The 16,972-nt window shown below is 42.1% G+C and overlaps 1 protein-coding gene across 1 annotated transcript in view; it reads right to left on the bottom strand.

Moving 5' to 3' along the window:
* Window positions 1-5,726: 5,726 nt before the first annotated feature.
* Window positions 5,727-16,972, bottom strand: part of LOC115078263 (immunoglobulin kappa light chain-like) — a 51,030-nt gene continuing 39,784 nt past the window's right edge. The window contains exon 4 of the mRNA XM_029581072.1: window positions 5,727-6,676. Coding sequence (XP_029436932.1) covers window positions 6,495-6,676 — 182 coding nt within the window. The 3' untranslated portion in view covers window positions 5,727-6,494. The remainder of the gene's footprint in view (window positions 6,677-16,972) is intronic.

A 16,972-nucleotide genomic window follows, 5' to 3' on the forward strand; every position in this document is an offset into this window, starting at 1 on the left:
TTCCTGATACCGGGGGTGTTGGGATCTTCTTGCACACATCCCGGTATCAGGGATAGGGCACTGCATGCAGGAAGATCACAACACCCCTGGTATTAGGGATAGGGCACTGCGTGCAGGAAGATCACAACACTCCTGGTATTAATAGGGATAGGGCACTGCATGCAGGAAGATCACAACAGCCCTGGTATCAGGGATAGGGCACTGTGTGCAGGAAGATCACCCCGGAGGAGTGAGGGTCAGGCAGCTCCCCCCTGTCTGTGAAGCCAGCCTCTCACTAGTAATGCAGGGAGGGAGCTGTCTCAGACTTCACCATCCTCCTCCCCCCCCCCCTCACCCACACACCATTCACTAGCTGGGACATGGGGGAAGTCAGGAGTGAGGGTCAGGCAGCTCCCCCCTGTCTGTGAAGCCAGCCTCTCACTAGTAATGCAGGGAGGGAGCTGTCTCAGACTTCACCATCCTCCCCCCCCCTCACCCACACAGCATTCACTAGCTGGGACATGGGGGAAGTCAGGAGTGAGGGTCAGGCAGCTCCCCCCTGTCTGTGAAGCCAGCCTCTCACTAGTAATGCAGGGAGGGAGCTGTCTCAGACTTCACCATCCCCCCCCCCCTCACCCACACACCATTCACTAGCTGGGACATGGGGGAAGTCAGGAGTGAGGGTCAGGCAGCTCCCCCCTGTCTGTGAAGCCAGCCTCTCACTAGTAATGCAGGGAGGGAGCTGTCTCAGACTGGTATCAGGGTTAGGGCACTGTGTGCAGGAAGATCACAACACCCCTGGTGCCAGGGTTAGGGCACTGTGTGCAGGAAAATCACTTAAAATCTACACTTACCAACAATCAATTACATATATTTGAACTGTGTACAGTTCCAGCCAGGACCACCTTTCTAAAATGCACAGTGATTGGCAAATTCAACATGCACTAGCATTTCAGGTGCCTGCAAACAAAAATAATAAACAAACAAGTTCTAGTCACGTGAGTGCTGATCATTACATTACTTTTTTTTGTCAAGCTTCCAACTGTTTCCATTTCACATCCCCTCAACCATTACCTCAGTGTTAGCCTTGGTAACATCAATAGATAAGAGCACAGCCAGCCAATAGGAATACATATTCATTCCTAAGTGACCTTTACTGACCTGGGAAGTGTGAACACTTTGTTTCATTTTCTGTTGGTGTTCGTTAGTTTCCAGTTCCATTTCCCATCCCCCCAACCATCACCTCAGTGGTAACCTTGGTAACATCAATAGATAAGAGGGCAGCCAGCCAATAGGAACACATATTCATTCCTAACTGACCTTCAGTGACCTGGAAAGTGTTTATTTGTATCATTTTCAGTTAGTGCGCACTAAATCGAGTTAGTGCGCACTAACTGGGAGTTAGTGCGCACTAACTCCCGTTAGTGCGCACTAACACGATTTAACGATTTTTAACGATAAATCGTTAGAATTTCTATTGTATCGTGTTCTATAACGATTTAAGACGATATTAACATTATCGGACGATAATTTTAATCGTTGAAAAACGATTCACATCCCTATTATGAAGTCAGGCTAACCGGTCTGTAGTTTTCCGGATCGCCCCTGGAGCCCTTTTTAAATATTGGGGTTACATTTGCTATCCTCCAGTCTTCAGGTACAATGGATGATTTTAATGATAGGTTACAAATTTTTACTAATAGGTCTGAAATTTCATTTTTTAGTTCCTTCAGAACTCTGGGGTGTATACCATCCGGTCCAGGTGATTTACTACTCTTCAGTTTGTCAATCAGGCCTACCACATCTTCTAGGTTCACCGTGATTTGATTTAGTCCATCTGGATCATTACCCATGAAAACCTTCTCCATTATGGGTACCTCCCCAACATCTTCTTCAGTAAACACCGAAGCAAAGAAATCATTTAATCTTTCCACGATGGCCTTATATTCTCTAAGTGCCCCTTTAACCCCTCAAGCATCTAACAATCCAACTGACTCCCTCACAGGCTTTCTGCTTCGGATATATTTTAAAAAGTTTTTACTGTGAGTTTTTGCCTGTACAGCCAACTTCTTTTCAAATTCTCTCTTAGCCTGTCTTATCAATGTCTTACATTTAACTTGCCAACGTTTATGCTTTATCCTATTTTAATTCCCTGTTAAAATGTAACTTCCATACTTTACCAGTTTTGATGTAAACCGGCATGATGTCCACAACTAATGCCGGTATATAAAAATGTTTAAATAAATAAAATAAATTTTCTTCTGTTGGATCCTTCTTCCAGTTTTTGAATGAAGATCTTTTGGCTAAAATAGCTTCTTTCCCCTCCCCTTTTAACCATGCCGGTAATCGTTTTGCCTTGTTTACACCTTTCTTAATGTGTGGAATACATCTAGACTGTGCTTCTAGAATGGTATTTTTTAACAATGACCACGCCTCTTGGACATTTTTTACTTTTGTAGCTGCTCCTTTCAGTTTTTTTCTAACAATTTTTCTCATTTTATCTAAGTTTCCCTTTTGAAAGTTCAGCACGAGAGCCTTGGATTTGCACACTGTTCCTCTTCCAGTCATTAAATCAAATTTGATCATATTATGATCACTATTGCCAAGCGGCCCCACCACCATTACCTCTCTCACCAAGTCCTGTGCTCCACTGAGAATTAGATCTAAAATTGCTCCTTCTCTCCTCGGTTCCTGAACCAATTGCTCTATAAAGCTATCATTTATTCCATCCAGGAACGTTAACTCTCTAGCGTGTCCCAATGATACATTTACCCAGTCAATATTGGGGTAATTGAAGTCTCACTAAAAAGACGTCATGCAACTGTAATTCTTCTTAGTCAATGTGCTATATACTATTATTGTTTATAGGACCATCATAACACCTGCGGGCATACCAGCATATTTTAGCTTAAGGTTTTGCCACTTCAGGTCGTATTTAATCATTGGTCCGAGACCTTTATTATTTCTTTTATATCCTATTTTTTGTTTTTTTAATATTTTTGTAAAAGTATGTATCGGGGTGATATCTTCCTTTGCGTGGCTCAAACTTTCAAGAGACGTGGTTATTTAAAGTCCAGTCCGGCGTGCATTTCGCATCGCTGCTTCAGGGACTGAAACAGAACACTTCACTTTTGTATTTTATCACTGACAGGTATATTCATCACTGCCCCGTTACTTCTTTGCTTTCAAACCTTGCCGCCGTTTTCTCTTGCCGGCGTCTGAGCATGACGTCTTTTTAGTGAGAATTGTGTTCGTTGTGTCTTGAACATAACTGTTGACATTGTGTGTGGGTAATTGAAGTCTCCCATTATTACCGCACTACCAATTTGGTTAGCTTCCCAAATTTCTCTTAGCATTTCACTGTCAGTCTCACCATCTTGACCAGGTGGACGGTAGTATACCCCTATCACTATATTCTTCCCCGACACACAAGGGATTTCTACCCAGTCTTCCCCGACACACAAGGGATTTCTACCCAACAAGGTACAGAGGGAGATAGACAGTTGCTCAGTCTTGTAGCTTGCTTGCTTCTCAGTGAATTCCAGGAATTCATTTTCTTATCCATATTGCCTGTGGCTATGTTATTTGTGATGCAACATTCCTGAATTGTTATTAATATTACTTTTTAAAGCTTTTTTTCTTTGCTTTATTTGTTTTGGGTTGCCTAACTTAGTATTTATCCTTCTTTGTGTATCTTATTTTTATTTATTTATTTATTTATTTATTTATTTATTTAAGGTTTTTATATACCGGCAATCATGAGAACATATCTTGCTGGTTTACATGAAACGGGAGTGCATTAAATACATCAAACTAGAACTGAGGTGACCGAAGGTACAGTTACAATTAACAAGGGTAGCAAAACTTGGTGAAGAGGAAGAAATAGGAAAGAATAAACTGCTTATTTTGTTTTATTTTTGTGGCACCCCCCTTCCCCCTTGGTCTAGACTATGAATTACCCCAATGCTTGGAATTGGAAGTACCACATAAGAAAATGTATTTACTAATATGATTTATCTTTGAGTTTGTAGCCTGAGTGAGGGATGAGAGAAGGATTCAGGTCACCCTGATACCACAATGCTGTGCCTTTCCTGAACAACCTTTTACTTGTGACATCACAGAGCAGATAAAATCATCACACTAGAATAAAACAGCAACTAACCTTTTTACTACTAATATGTAAGTAGATAGTAAATCTAACCAGAACATTAAACGGGAAAAGTACAGTAGTGAAGTATAATATAAACTTGCAGTTTTCTTATTTTAAATCAAGAACTGCAAAACTAACACTGGGTATGGCCTGTTCACCAAGGCAATCAACATACTGATATGGATAGTAAAAAAAAAAAAAAGGAACATTAATAGAGAAAGGTTGGAGGGAAAAGCAGTGAAGTATACAGCTTTCAAAAATTGTCTTTACCCCTGAGTACTCAGAAGGGGGAGGGGGGGGGGAACAGATCCCCCGAAATCTTACTAGTTTGTAAAGGGTACACCTTGTCCCAAACACAAAATTGTGTGGAAAAAAAATAACAATCAAGAAAATGAAGTCCCTCTTGATGGTGGAGCTGGCTAGACGACAAACCAAATAGATGAGCCCTGCAGTTTATGGAAAGTCTCTCTCTCCTGGGGAGCTTCCCCAAATAGCACCTAACAGAAAGCAGGCCTGGTTTCAGTCTCTTACAGAAAGACCATGATCCAACAGCTTTTCTTTCCCTGCCCTATCTCATGTGGCTGTGGCAAGGGTTTATGCTTGACTTCAGCTAAAAGGTTGAAGCAGTTAAGGCGAGTTACTGAATTTGTGACAAAAGACAAGGAGATAAGCCTTCTCTCTCCTCTGCTAAGATACTCTCTGTGCAAATTTAGATTAATTAACTCAGCCTCTTAGGAGGGTGATCCAGCCATGTGCTTCTGGGCCTGGATAAATCTGGAAAGGAAGTCTCTCAGGTCCTGGCTCCTCTGTACCTTGTTGGGATTTTACATGTAGGTCGGCTATGAAGCAAGAACAGCTTTTGTCTATTTCCTCAGTGTGCAGACTTCTGTCTCTCCCTTTTAATAATTATCTATGCTGGAAAAGAACTGATTGCAGAGCTGCCAGATACATTCCTCTCTTCCTGGCTTGTGGCTCCAACTCCTGGCTGTCCCCGCCCCTCACACACAGACAGAGCCAGCCAAATTGCATCTTTTCTTCCTTAAATGATCTCCCAGAATTCATTTGGCTTCCTCCTCTGCTGGCTGTTCTCTAGGCAGGCTAAACAGTATAGCCATTTTCCCAACTTGTTAACACTATGAGTGCTGGATGCTAGTTCTTCCAGAACATTTGTCATTCACAGGAGAGCACACAGGAGTTTTGATGAATTTTTATATTGCTTCACTTTGACTGTGGTGCCTTGCAGTCTCTGCAGGGTTGAAAAACCCTTTTTGGCAGGTTCAAAACACATCATTCAGATCCAGATGATTCTCAATTCACATTGAAAGGCTCCAACACATGATGTTGGAGCAGGAACCTGATTTATAGTAGCTTGCTACATTTTATTTTATTGCAGTATCATTGTATGTTAGTTTTATATATATAATTAGTTTCAACAATTTTTTATTTTATATACATATCAAGTGGAAATAAAACAACGAGACCGAAGTGCATGGACTGTTAGGCACCCCGGCAAACAAAGCAGAGACAATCAGTGAACACACTGTATACCCTAGTCCCACCCCCCTCCCATTCCCCACCCTCTATTCCTAAAGCCCAGGATGCCCCTGCCGGCCGCCTCTTCAGAGAAAAAATAAGATGAAAAAGGTCTAAAAAAATGCAAGTCCAACACAATCAGTCATTGAGGATCAGACTCCTGGAGCGATGGGGCAAAGCTTGCACATTACTGTCCCAAATTCGTAGGAATTTCCACCAGTGTAAAGGAGAAGTCTTGGAAGCCAACAAGAAATAGTAATTTATCAAGAAAATAAACTAAGCTAAATTAAACTAAACTTTTCAAACTAAAATTTATATTAAGATCCCTCTATAGGTCTCACTCTGAACTTAGCTCTGGTATTCAATGTGAGGACCATGACTCCTTGAATATGATCTTAGTCTGAGTTACATATGGTTCATATTTCATCCTTTTTGCCTCCTGTTCTTGAATCTTCTCTCTTCTTGGACACATGCCATACTTCTTCCCTCTGCAATCCTGTCTTTCTCATACTTGTCCTGGTTGTTCAGTGATGATGAAGCCTACGTCTCCCTTAACTTGCTTCAGGGAGAGGGAGCAGACAGTCAGACAAAGCCTTTATCAAATAAACCCACAACAAAAAATGTTAAAAAAGCAGAGAAATAACAGAAAGATCTGAGAACTGGAAATGCACTATAGGAAGACCAGGGGAAGTAATAGGGACTCCTTACAGGATAGGAGAGAGCTGGGGCAGTTATAGTGGACTCCCTGCAGGGCATAGCTGGGGACCTATTGGGGACTTCCTGCAGGACAGAGTCAGGATGGTCTGACTGTCCCTCAGTATTGCCTGCCTCTCTAATTTCCTCCAATGAATGCCACAGTCTGCTGTCCTGCATGTTCCTTCGCTTGTCTTCTTCCATGATTGTCAACATTCACCTTGCAGGTCCAGGTGACCAGGATGAGAGTGTACATGATACTGATGCTCAGCATGCCAAGGTATGCATAGAACACTGAAACCAGCATCCCTGTCAGGTCACCTAGGACACAGAAAACACAGAGCAGAGCACAATGTATGCATATAGAGCAAATGAAATAGACAAGATACATATATATTATGCATCATGTATAAAATACATGAATCAGGGTGTGTATAATGCATATACAAATGTCATGTATACATGACAAAGGATACAAATGCTATGAGAACCCCTATCGCCCATTATTAGGTTATGTTAATTATGTTCTGTAATTTGTCAAAAATTTGTCTAGCCACTCCAGGTTTTCAACTTCTTTCCTGATAGGATTGCTGACTGACTTCATTTCTGCTAGCCTGTTGCAGGCTGGTGGTTTTAGGCTGCCTTTGAGAAAACAGAACTTCAAGACCCAGTAAACCATCAGGATAAAGCCACAGATGAATCAGCCTGACTAGCAGAAGTGGAGCCAGTTGGCAACCCTACTCCATAAGCATCCTGAGACTGGTTGACTACCAATCTCAGGAGCAGCAGTAACTGGAAAACCAGTGCTGAGACAATATGACCTCATGATGTAGCATGAAATGCTGAATGTGTCCATGATGGAAAAGAAGGAGCCTTGACCCCCTCCTTCTATAGTATAACTGTTAGCAGAAGTAAAAGTGAAATTTTACTGTTTCAATATTACTAGAATATGTTTACATTGTTTACTTTTGATATCAATAATTTGTTTCTCGTATCTATTTCTAGGAATCTTAATTCTTCATTTATTATTTTCCCGTCGATAGCAGGGCTGAATTAGCCATGCTGTCATGGGATCTGTCAATCAGGTCCGGGAGGTGGAGCTTTACCAAGCAGAGATTTAGATTTTAGCTCTCTGCGGCTGCGCGTGTGTTCCCGCGCAGGAAAGTAACAGATTCTTCTCAGTCTGTTCTTTCCGCAAGTGGGATCGCACGCGGGGCTGATTTCTCCTCAGTGTTTTATTATTTTTTCTTACAATGTCAAAAAAGTAGGGGTTTAAACCCTGTACCTGTGGCAAGGTAATGTCGGTCACGGATGGCCATGACCGATGTTACCGATGCCTGGGGCCAGAGCATAATTTAAAAAATTGTGAATTTTGTGCCAGAATGTCCCCAAGAGCCCCAAAACAGCGGGCCTATAAGATACGGGAACTTTTCCGTTTTTCGGAGCCATCGGAGGCTCATTCTTCACCTGGCCCCTCGACAATCATGGCTCCATCTCAAAAACGAGCGTCGTCGTGGGATCCTCAACCCTCCAGGCTTGGAGGTAAGGACTTGCCGAGTCGACATCTGACAGGACCGAGAGAGCCTCAGCGATCGGCGCCTAAAACTTCGGCGCCTACGACTTACGCGCCCAAAGTATCTTCTGCGCCCAAATCACCGTCGGCGCATAAGTTCTGCACTCAAAATTTCATCAGTGCGCACAGCGCCGAAGACGTCTGCAAGCACGGCGCCAGAAACAACAGCGCTGAGGCCATCTGCGCGCACGGCGCCGAAGACTTATGCGCACAAGTCGCCATATGCGCACAACTTACAGAAAATATCGGCGCACATGTCACCGAAGACATCGGCGCACACGGCAGTAAAGAAATCGATGCATAATGGACTACAACAGTCCACTCACTCATATCATTCAATACCACATGGTTTAAAATGAAGACAACAGTCTCCAAATGTACCTTATTCCACCTCTTCAGATTCCAATTCTACAGAGGTGAAATCAAAACATACGAGACGATCGCCGTCGGGACATGGAATCCATGCAGGATCATCGTCACGCCATCACCAAAGGCAATCACATCACTCATATCAAAAGGCGGTGAAGACGAGCGACATATGGGAAGTGAGCCCTTCTACTTCTAGGTCATCTCACCCACGAAGTGCAGACAACTTATCTCGTAGAGACATAATACAAATCACTTCCTCTGCTGCATCTACATCCTCAAACAATTCTGATAGGACCACAGAGGGCAAGATAGGGAAGAAGTATGATGTGACAAGTGCTTCCCTTCAAATTCCTCCATTGCAGCCTAAACCATGTGAGTTACCAAAACAATCCGGTCGTTCAACAATGCCTCCTCAAACAAAAGAGACATTTTTTCAATTATCTCAGTCATTGGCAGGGTTTTACAAAACCCTCCAATCATCCTTTAAGATGTCTAATGAACTATCTGTGAGTTCCCCGGAACACAGTATACATACCTCTAGAGAACAGTCAGTGGAGTCTCCGGCATCCCCAATAGCAAAACGACCAATTTCATCGATTCAACAGCCAGATACACCTATCGATTCTCTGTCTCCGCAAACATCCCCATTGTCATCTACTGGATTTTCATCGGATCCACAGGAACAACTGCACAAACCGTATTCCCCTCCAGAGGACCTGTCATACCCAAAATTTTTAGAAAAATTGGGCACAATATTACATCTGGAGGTACAAAAGGAGCCAGACCCTAGATCAGAAACCTTTGGTCTCCTAAAGATTTTCGATGCTCCAGGAGACCAACATCTCCTCCCACCACAGGATCTATTATTTATTTATTTATTTAGAATTTTTGTATACCGACATTCTTGAAAGAAGATATCAAATCATATCGGTTTCCATTGAAACTGAACAATCGCAGCTGTGGCATTACATTGAAACAATTCGTCCGATAACAAATAACATTGTAAGTGGAACACGTCTTATACGTGAAATAATCGCTGTAGTGGCGTTACATTGAGACAAGAGTTAGATGACAGGTAACAAATAACCACAAACCAATAACTGATAACCATTAACCATTAACAAATAACAAATATCATTATAAGTAGAGTACGTCTTCATAAACAAATCCAAACAGACCTATGTTGGATGTGGAAGTATAAATACAGAGTTGCGAAAAAAGGCGTTGCGGAAGAGGCGTCTAGGGAAGGAGGGAGGTAAGGGGAGTCTAGGGAAGGAGGGGGGTAAGGGAGATTAGGGAAGGAGGGGGGAAGGGGGAGGAAAAGGTAAGTGATAATTGGCATTAGCTCATGCTAAGGAGACATGTTGAGGTAGGTCGGTCCGAGAATGTGCCTCTCTTATGTCCAGTTATGACTATTGACCAGTGTCTGAGTGTTCTTTCGACTCAGGGAACGCTTTTCGGAAGAGCCATGTTTTGAAGTGTTTCTTAAATGTTTGAGGACAGGGTTCTAGACGGAGCTCCGGAGGTAGCGAGTTCCAAATGTTAGGCCCAGCTGTAGACATGGTGCGTTTCCTTAGAGTGGTTTTGACCAGTGGTGCGTATAGAGTTCCTTTGTAAGCGTTTCTGATAGGTCTATCGGATTTGTGTATGCGGAGTTGAGAGCTTAGATTGAGATGGGCGATGCCGTGAATGTCCTTGTGAATCATAGTCAAAAGTTTGAAGGTGATCCTGGATTTATGGGGAGCCAGTGGAGGCCTTGTAGTATAGGAGTGATGTGGGCTCTTTTATTTGAGTTAGTGAGTAACCTGGCCGCAGCATTCTGGACCATCTGTAATGGTTTAATAGTTATCGCTGGGAGGCGTAGAAGAAGTGAATTGCAGTAATCTAACTTGGTGAGGATGATAGACTGTACTACAAGCCGGAAGTCATTGAAATGCAGGAGAGGTTTCAGATTTTTGAGGACCTGGAGTTTAAAGAAACAATCTTTGGTTGTGTTTAGTACGAAAGATTTAAAGTTGAAAAGGTTATCAAGCCGAACCCCTAGGTCTCTGACAGAGGCGGAGTGTTTGATGAACGTTTTCGCAAATTGAGATGCGCTTTGTGAGTTAAGGAGATTGTGAGTATCATCTGGGGAGATGATGAGAATTTCGGTCTTATTAGAGTTAAGGATAAGGTTCAGGCTGGTGAGCAAGCAATTGATGGATTGTAGACAATCGTTCCAATGGGCCCAGGTTTTTTGCAGGGATTCGGTGATCGGGAGGAGGATTTGAATGTCATCTGCAAAAATGTAATATTTTAGTTTGAGGTTGGAGAGAAGATGGCAGAGAGGAAGCAGATAGATATTGAAAAGTGTGGGGGAGAGTGATGATCCCTGAGGGACTCCCAGGTTTGATTTGATTGGGAGTGATTCCTTGTTGTTAATTCTTACTTTGTAAAATCTATTCTCTAGGAACGATTTAAGCCATCCATGTGCTTCTCCTTGGATGCCAATATCTGATAAGCGCTCAAGTAGAATGGAATGATTAACCGTATCGAAGGCAGCGGATAAGTCAAGAAGGGCAAGAAGGTAAGGTTGTTTTCTTTCCATGTTGAGTAGGATGGTGTCGGATAGTGAGGAAAGTAAGGCTTCAGTGTTTTTAGATTTTCTGAAACCGAACTGGTAGGAGGAGAGTATATTGTTTTCTTCGAGGTAATTTGAGAGTTGTTTGTTGACAATTCTTTCCATCACTCTGGAGATCAGTGGAAGATTGGCAATAGGGTGGAAGTTAGCTGGGTCAGCGTCGGAAGGTTAGGTTTTTTTAGTAAGGGTTTTAGAATGGCTAGTTTAAGTTGATCTGGAACCTTTCCTTGAGATAGGGAGCAGTTTATGATGTCTGCCAATGATTTGGAAATGGTGTTCGGAATGGAGAGAAGAAGATTGGAGGGAATAGCATCTGAAGGGTGTGAAGAAGGTTTTAGCTTTTTGAGGATGATTTCGATCTCCAAAGAGGATGGTGGCTCGAAGGATGTAAGGTATGAACTCCTTATCGGTGTTGAAGAGTTGGAGGGAATGGTTGTCGGTTGCGTTGAGGTGATGGGCTTGAGGAGGTTGGTTATTTTATTTTCAAAGAAGATGGCGAGTTCTGTAGCTTTATTGTAGGCTTGTTCGTCCGGGATGATCGGGGGTGAAGGTTTTGTAAGAGAAGATACAAAGGAGAATAAGGCTTTGGGGTCAAATGAGAAATTGTGGATTTTTTTTTGCAAAAAAGTCTTTTTTGGCTTGAGGATGGCTGTCCTGTATGTGTTAAGGTAGACTTTATAGATGGAAAGAGTATCTGTGGAGGGGGGTCTTGCGCCATTTGAGCTCTTTTTGTCTTACAGAAATCTTGGGAAACAATTTTAGATCTAATTCTCAGTGGAGCACAGGACTTGGTGAGAGAGGGTAACGGTGGTGGGGCCGCTTGGCAATAGTGATCATAATATTTATTTATTTAAGGGATTTTTATATACCGGGGTCCGTAAGAAACATCACCTCGGTTTACATTCAAACATTAATTCAGCATAGAGCTTTACAATATAACATAATAACTGCATGAATATAAAACCAAGTATAGCTTTGTAATAAAATAAAGAAAATCAATATAAGAGAGTCTGTAGAAATATTCTGAAAGGTAATATAATAGAACTCAGTTTATTGATAGTAGGGCTTTTTTGAATAGCCAGGTTTTAGGTTTTGTTTTAAAATTTTTGTGGCAAAGTTCCTGGCGTAATTCAGAGGGCATAGTGTTCCATATTGTGGATCCAGCAATGATGAATGAACGTTCTTTTGTAGTCGAAAGTTTGGTCAAATTAGGCGCAGAGATCTTCAGTTTCGCTAAATGTTGGAATCTAATATGATGTTGGAATCTAATATGTTGGAATCTAATGTTGGAATCTAATATGATCATAATATGATCAAATTTGATTTAATGACTGGAAAAGGAACAGTGTGCAAATCCAAGGCTCTCGTGCTAAACTTTCAAAAGGGAAACTTTGATAAAATGAGAAAAATTGTTAGAAAAAAACTGAAAGGAGCAGCTACAAAAGTAAAAAATGTCCAAGAGGCGTGGTCATTGTTAAAAAATACCATTCTAGAAGCACAGTCCAGATGTATTCCACACATTAAGAAAGGTGGAAAGAAGGCAAAACAATTAACCGGCATGGTTAAAGGGGAGGTGAAAGAAGCTATTTTAGCGAAAAGATCTTCATTCAAAAAATTGGAAGAAGGATCCAACAGAAGAAAATAGGATTAAGCATAAACATTGGCAAGTTCAATGTAAGACATTGATAAGACAGGCTAAGAGAGAATTTGAAAAGAAGTTGGCTGTAGAGGCAAAAACTCACAGTAAAAAACTTTTTTAAATATATCCGAAGCAGAAAGCCTGTGAGGGGAGTCAGTTGGACCATTAGATGATCGAGGGGTTAAAAGGGGCACTTAGAAAAGATAAGGCCATTGCGGAAAGATTAAATGATTTCTTTGCTTCGGTGTTTACTGAAGAGGATGTTGGGGAGGTACCCGTAATGGAGAAGGTTTCATGGGTACTGATTCAGATGGACTGAATCAAATCACGGTGAAACCTAGAAGATGTGGTAGGCCTGATTGACAAACTGAAGAGTAGTAAAATCACCTGGACCGGATGGTATACACCCCGAGTTCTGAAGGAACTAAAAAATGAAAATTTCAGACCTATTAGTAGAAATTGTAACTTATCATTAAAATCATCCATTGTACCTGAAGACTGGAGGATAGCAAATGTAACCCCAATATTTAAAAAGGGCTCCAGGGGCGATCCGGGAAACTACACACCGGTTAGCCTGACTTCAGTGCCAGGAAAAATAGTGGAAAGTGTTCTAAAACATCAAACATCACAGAACCATATAGAAAGACATGGTTTATGGAAACAAGTCAGCATGGCTTTACCCAGGGCAAGTCTTGCCTCACAAATCTGCTTCACTTTTTGAAGGAGTTAATAAACATGTGGATAAAGGTGAACCGGTAGATATAGTATACTTGTATTTTCAGAAGGCGTTTGACAAAGTTCCTCATGAGAGGCTTCTAGGAAAAGTAAACAAGTCATGGGATAGGTGGGTGATGTCCTTTCGTGGATTGCAAACTGGCTAAAAGACAGGAAACAGAGAGTAGGATTAAATGGGCAATTTTCTCAGTGGATGGGAGTGGACAAGTGGAGTGCTCAGGGATCTGTATTGGGCCCTTACTGTTCAATATCTTTATAAATGATCTGGAAAGAAATACAAACGAGTGAGATAATCCAATTTGCAGATGACACAAAATTGTTCACTAGTAATTAATCACAAGCAGATTGTGATAAATTGCAGGAAGACCTTGTGAGACTGGAAAATTGGGCATCCAAATGGAGATGAAATTTAATGTGGATAAGTGCAAGGTGATGCATATAGGAAAAAATCAACCCACTGCTATAATACACATGTGGGTTCCATATTAGGTGCTACAACCCAAGAAAGAGATCTAGGTGTCATAGTGTATAACACATTGAAAAATCGTCGGTTGCAGTGTGCTGTGGCAGTCAAAAAAGCAAAACAGAATGTTGGGAATATTAGGAAAGGAATGATGAAATAAAACGGAAAATGTCATAATGCCTCTGTATCGCTCCATGGTGAGGACCACACCTTGAATACTGTGTAACAATTCTGGTTCGCCGAATCTCAAAAAAGATATAATTGCGATGGAGAAGGTACAGAGAAGGGCTACCAAAATGATAAAGGGAATGGAACAACTCCCCTATGAGGAAAGACTAAGAGGTTAGGACTTTTCAGCTTGGAGAAGAGACGACTGAGGGGGGATATGATAGAGGTTGGTTTAAAATCATGAGAGGTCTAGAACGGGTAAGATGTGAATCAGTTATTTACTCCAGTAGAAAGACTAGGGGGCACTCCATGAAGTTAGCATGGGGCACATTTAAAACTAATCGGAGAAAGTTCTTTTTTACTCAACCCACAATTAAACTCTGGAATTTGTTGCCAGAGAATGTGGTTCGTGCAGTTAGTATAGCTGTGTTTAAAAAAGGATTGGATAAGTTCTTGGAGGAGAAGTCCATTACCTGCTATTAAGTTCACCTAGAGAATAGCCACTGCCATATTAGCAACGGTAACATGGAATAGAACTTAGTTTTTGGGTACTTGCCAGGTTCTTATGGCCTGGATTGGCCACTGTTGGAAACAGGATGCTGGGCTTGATGGACCCTTGGTCTGACCCAGTATGGCATTTTCTTATGTTCTTATTCTCTGTCAGCGGTTTCAAAGAAAACGGATATAAAATTTTGCATGCGGAAAACGTTGCCTTACTCTACGCCACAACTACCGCATGCTTCAATTGTGGTAGAGTCTGCAATGCAAAGATTCAAAAAAGCAAAGTCGCATACCTCATATCCACCAGGCAAAGACAACCGATTTTTAGATGAGTTTGGCAGAAATATGTACCATAACTCAATGTTGAATGCCTGTATTATGCACCATCAGTTCTACATGGTACAATACCTATATGAGTGCATACAAGCCACAAAAGGTATGCTTTCCTCAACGGCAGATCAGATACCACCGCCTCTTCATGACATGGAGGAGTGTTCTTGACACCTTCTGCGATCAATATATGAGGGATTTGAAAGATCTTCTAGAGCATCTGCAACAGCCATTGCAGCCCGTAGAATGGCATGGTTACATTCTAGTATGATACGAGAAGATTTACACGAGAAACTAACGAACCTCCCGTGTACAGGAGACAACCTGTTCGGAGAACGATTTCAAGACACAGTTGGCAAATTAAAAGAGGAAGCTCTAGCAGTCCACTCCTTAACATCACAACCTCACTACTCAACCACACATCATTATGTTGGATCTACTCATAGACAATCATATGCCCACAGGCCTTACAGGTCTTATCAATCCTTTCGTACACAGATGTATTCATCTTACCAGCGTCCTCCGCCGCAGCAACACAACCCAACTCAACGTAGGGGTATGCCTCCATGGTGAGACCACACCTTGAATACTGTGTACAATTCTGGTCGCCGTATCTCAAAAAGATATAATTGCAATGGAGAAGGTACAGAGAAGGGCAAACCAAAATGATAAAGGGGATGGAACAGCTCCCCTATGAGGAAAGGCTGAAGAGGTTAGGGCTTTTCAGCTTGGAGAAGAGACGGCTGAGGGGGGATATCATAGAGGTCTTTAAGATCATGAGAGGTCTTGAACAAATAGATGTGACTCGGTTATTTACACTTTCGAATAATAGAAGGACTAGGGGGCATTCCATGAAGTTAGCAAGTAGCACATTTAAGACTAATCGGAGAAAATTCTTTTTCACTCAACGCACAATAAATCTCTGGAATTTGTTGCCAGAGGATGTGATTAGTGCAGTTAGTGTAGCTGGGTTCAAAAAAGGTTTGGATAAGTTCTTGGAAGAGAAGTCCATTAACTGCTATTAATCAAGTTTACTTAGGGAATAGCCACTGCTATTAATTGCATCAGTGCATCAGTAGCATGGGATCTTCTAGGTGTTTGGGTAATTGCTAGGTTCTTGTGGCCTGGTTTGGCCTCTGTTGGAAACAGGATGCTGGGCTTGATGGACCCTTGGTCTGACCCAGCATGGCAATTTCTTATGTTCTTATGTTCTTATGTTCTTAACCAAAGACACCAGACACAGCAACCGGCTGCTGCAGTAAAATCAACGCCATCTTTTTAATAACCCAGCCACCACCACTACATCAAGCACCACCGGGCAGAATTCATTCTTGCCTGGCAGCCTGAGAGAGAATAACAACCGATTAATGAGTTTTAGAGAGAGTACGACATGGCGACCAACTCCAATTTACCACAAAACCCATACTACCTCAGCTTTCCACTCTAAAAAGTCAAAGCTTCCAACCACAACTGGGGGAGGAAATTGCTTTGCTTTGTAAACAGCAGGCCATTCAGATTTTCCCAAAAACCCGACAGACAGGATTTTATTCCCTATACTTCCTCATACCCAAAAAGTTGGGTGGCCTTCACCCCATATTAGATCTACAGGAATTGAACAAATTCCTGACCAAAGAGAAATTCAAAATGGTATCGTTGAAATCCATCCTACCTCTGATTCAACCCAATGACTGGATGTGTTCCATCGATCTGAAGGATGCTTACACACATATTCCAATCCACCCATCCTCTTGGCGTTACTTACGCTTTTGCTACGTCCATCAACACTACCAGTACAAGGTTCTTCCCTTTGGACTATCGGCTGCACCCAGGGTTTTCACCAAATGCATGGTTGTGGTGGTGGCTTATCTCAGACAACCGGGTATGACCATCTTTCCATATCTGGACGAAAGGCTAATAATAGCCTCAACCCCAGACATCTTACTCGATCACCTTCGACGAGTGATACAGTGCTTACAGGAATTGGGGCTAGTGATCAATTTTCAGAAATCACATCTCCAACCAACACAAAGGCTACAGTTTATAGGAGCAGGGCCTTGACACCGCAACCGGGCATATCTCCCAACAGAAAGAACAACACAACTATGTCAACTTCTCTACTCATTGAACAACACTCAAAGGCCGTTGGTGAGACAAATTTTGGTAGCCCTCGGCCACATGGCGGTAGCTATTTTCACAGTTCCCAATATCAGGCTACACAT

The sequence above is a fragment of the Rhinatrema bivittatum genome, chromosome 16 (genome assembly GCF_901001135.1).
Source record: "Rhinatrema bivittatum chromosome 16, aRhiBiv1.1, whole genome shotgun sequence".
Taxonomy (NCBI): Eukaryota; Metazoa; Chordata; class Amphibia; order Gymnophiona; family Rhinatrematidae; genus Rhinatrema; species Rhinatrema bivittatum.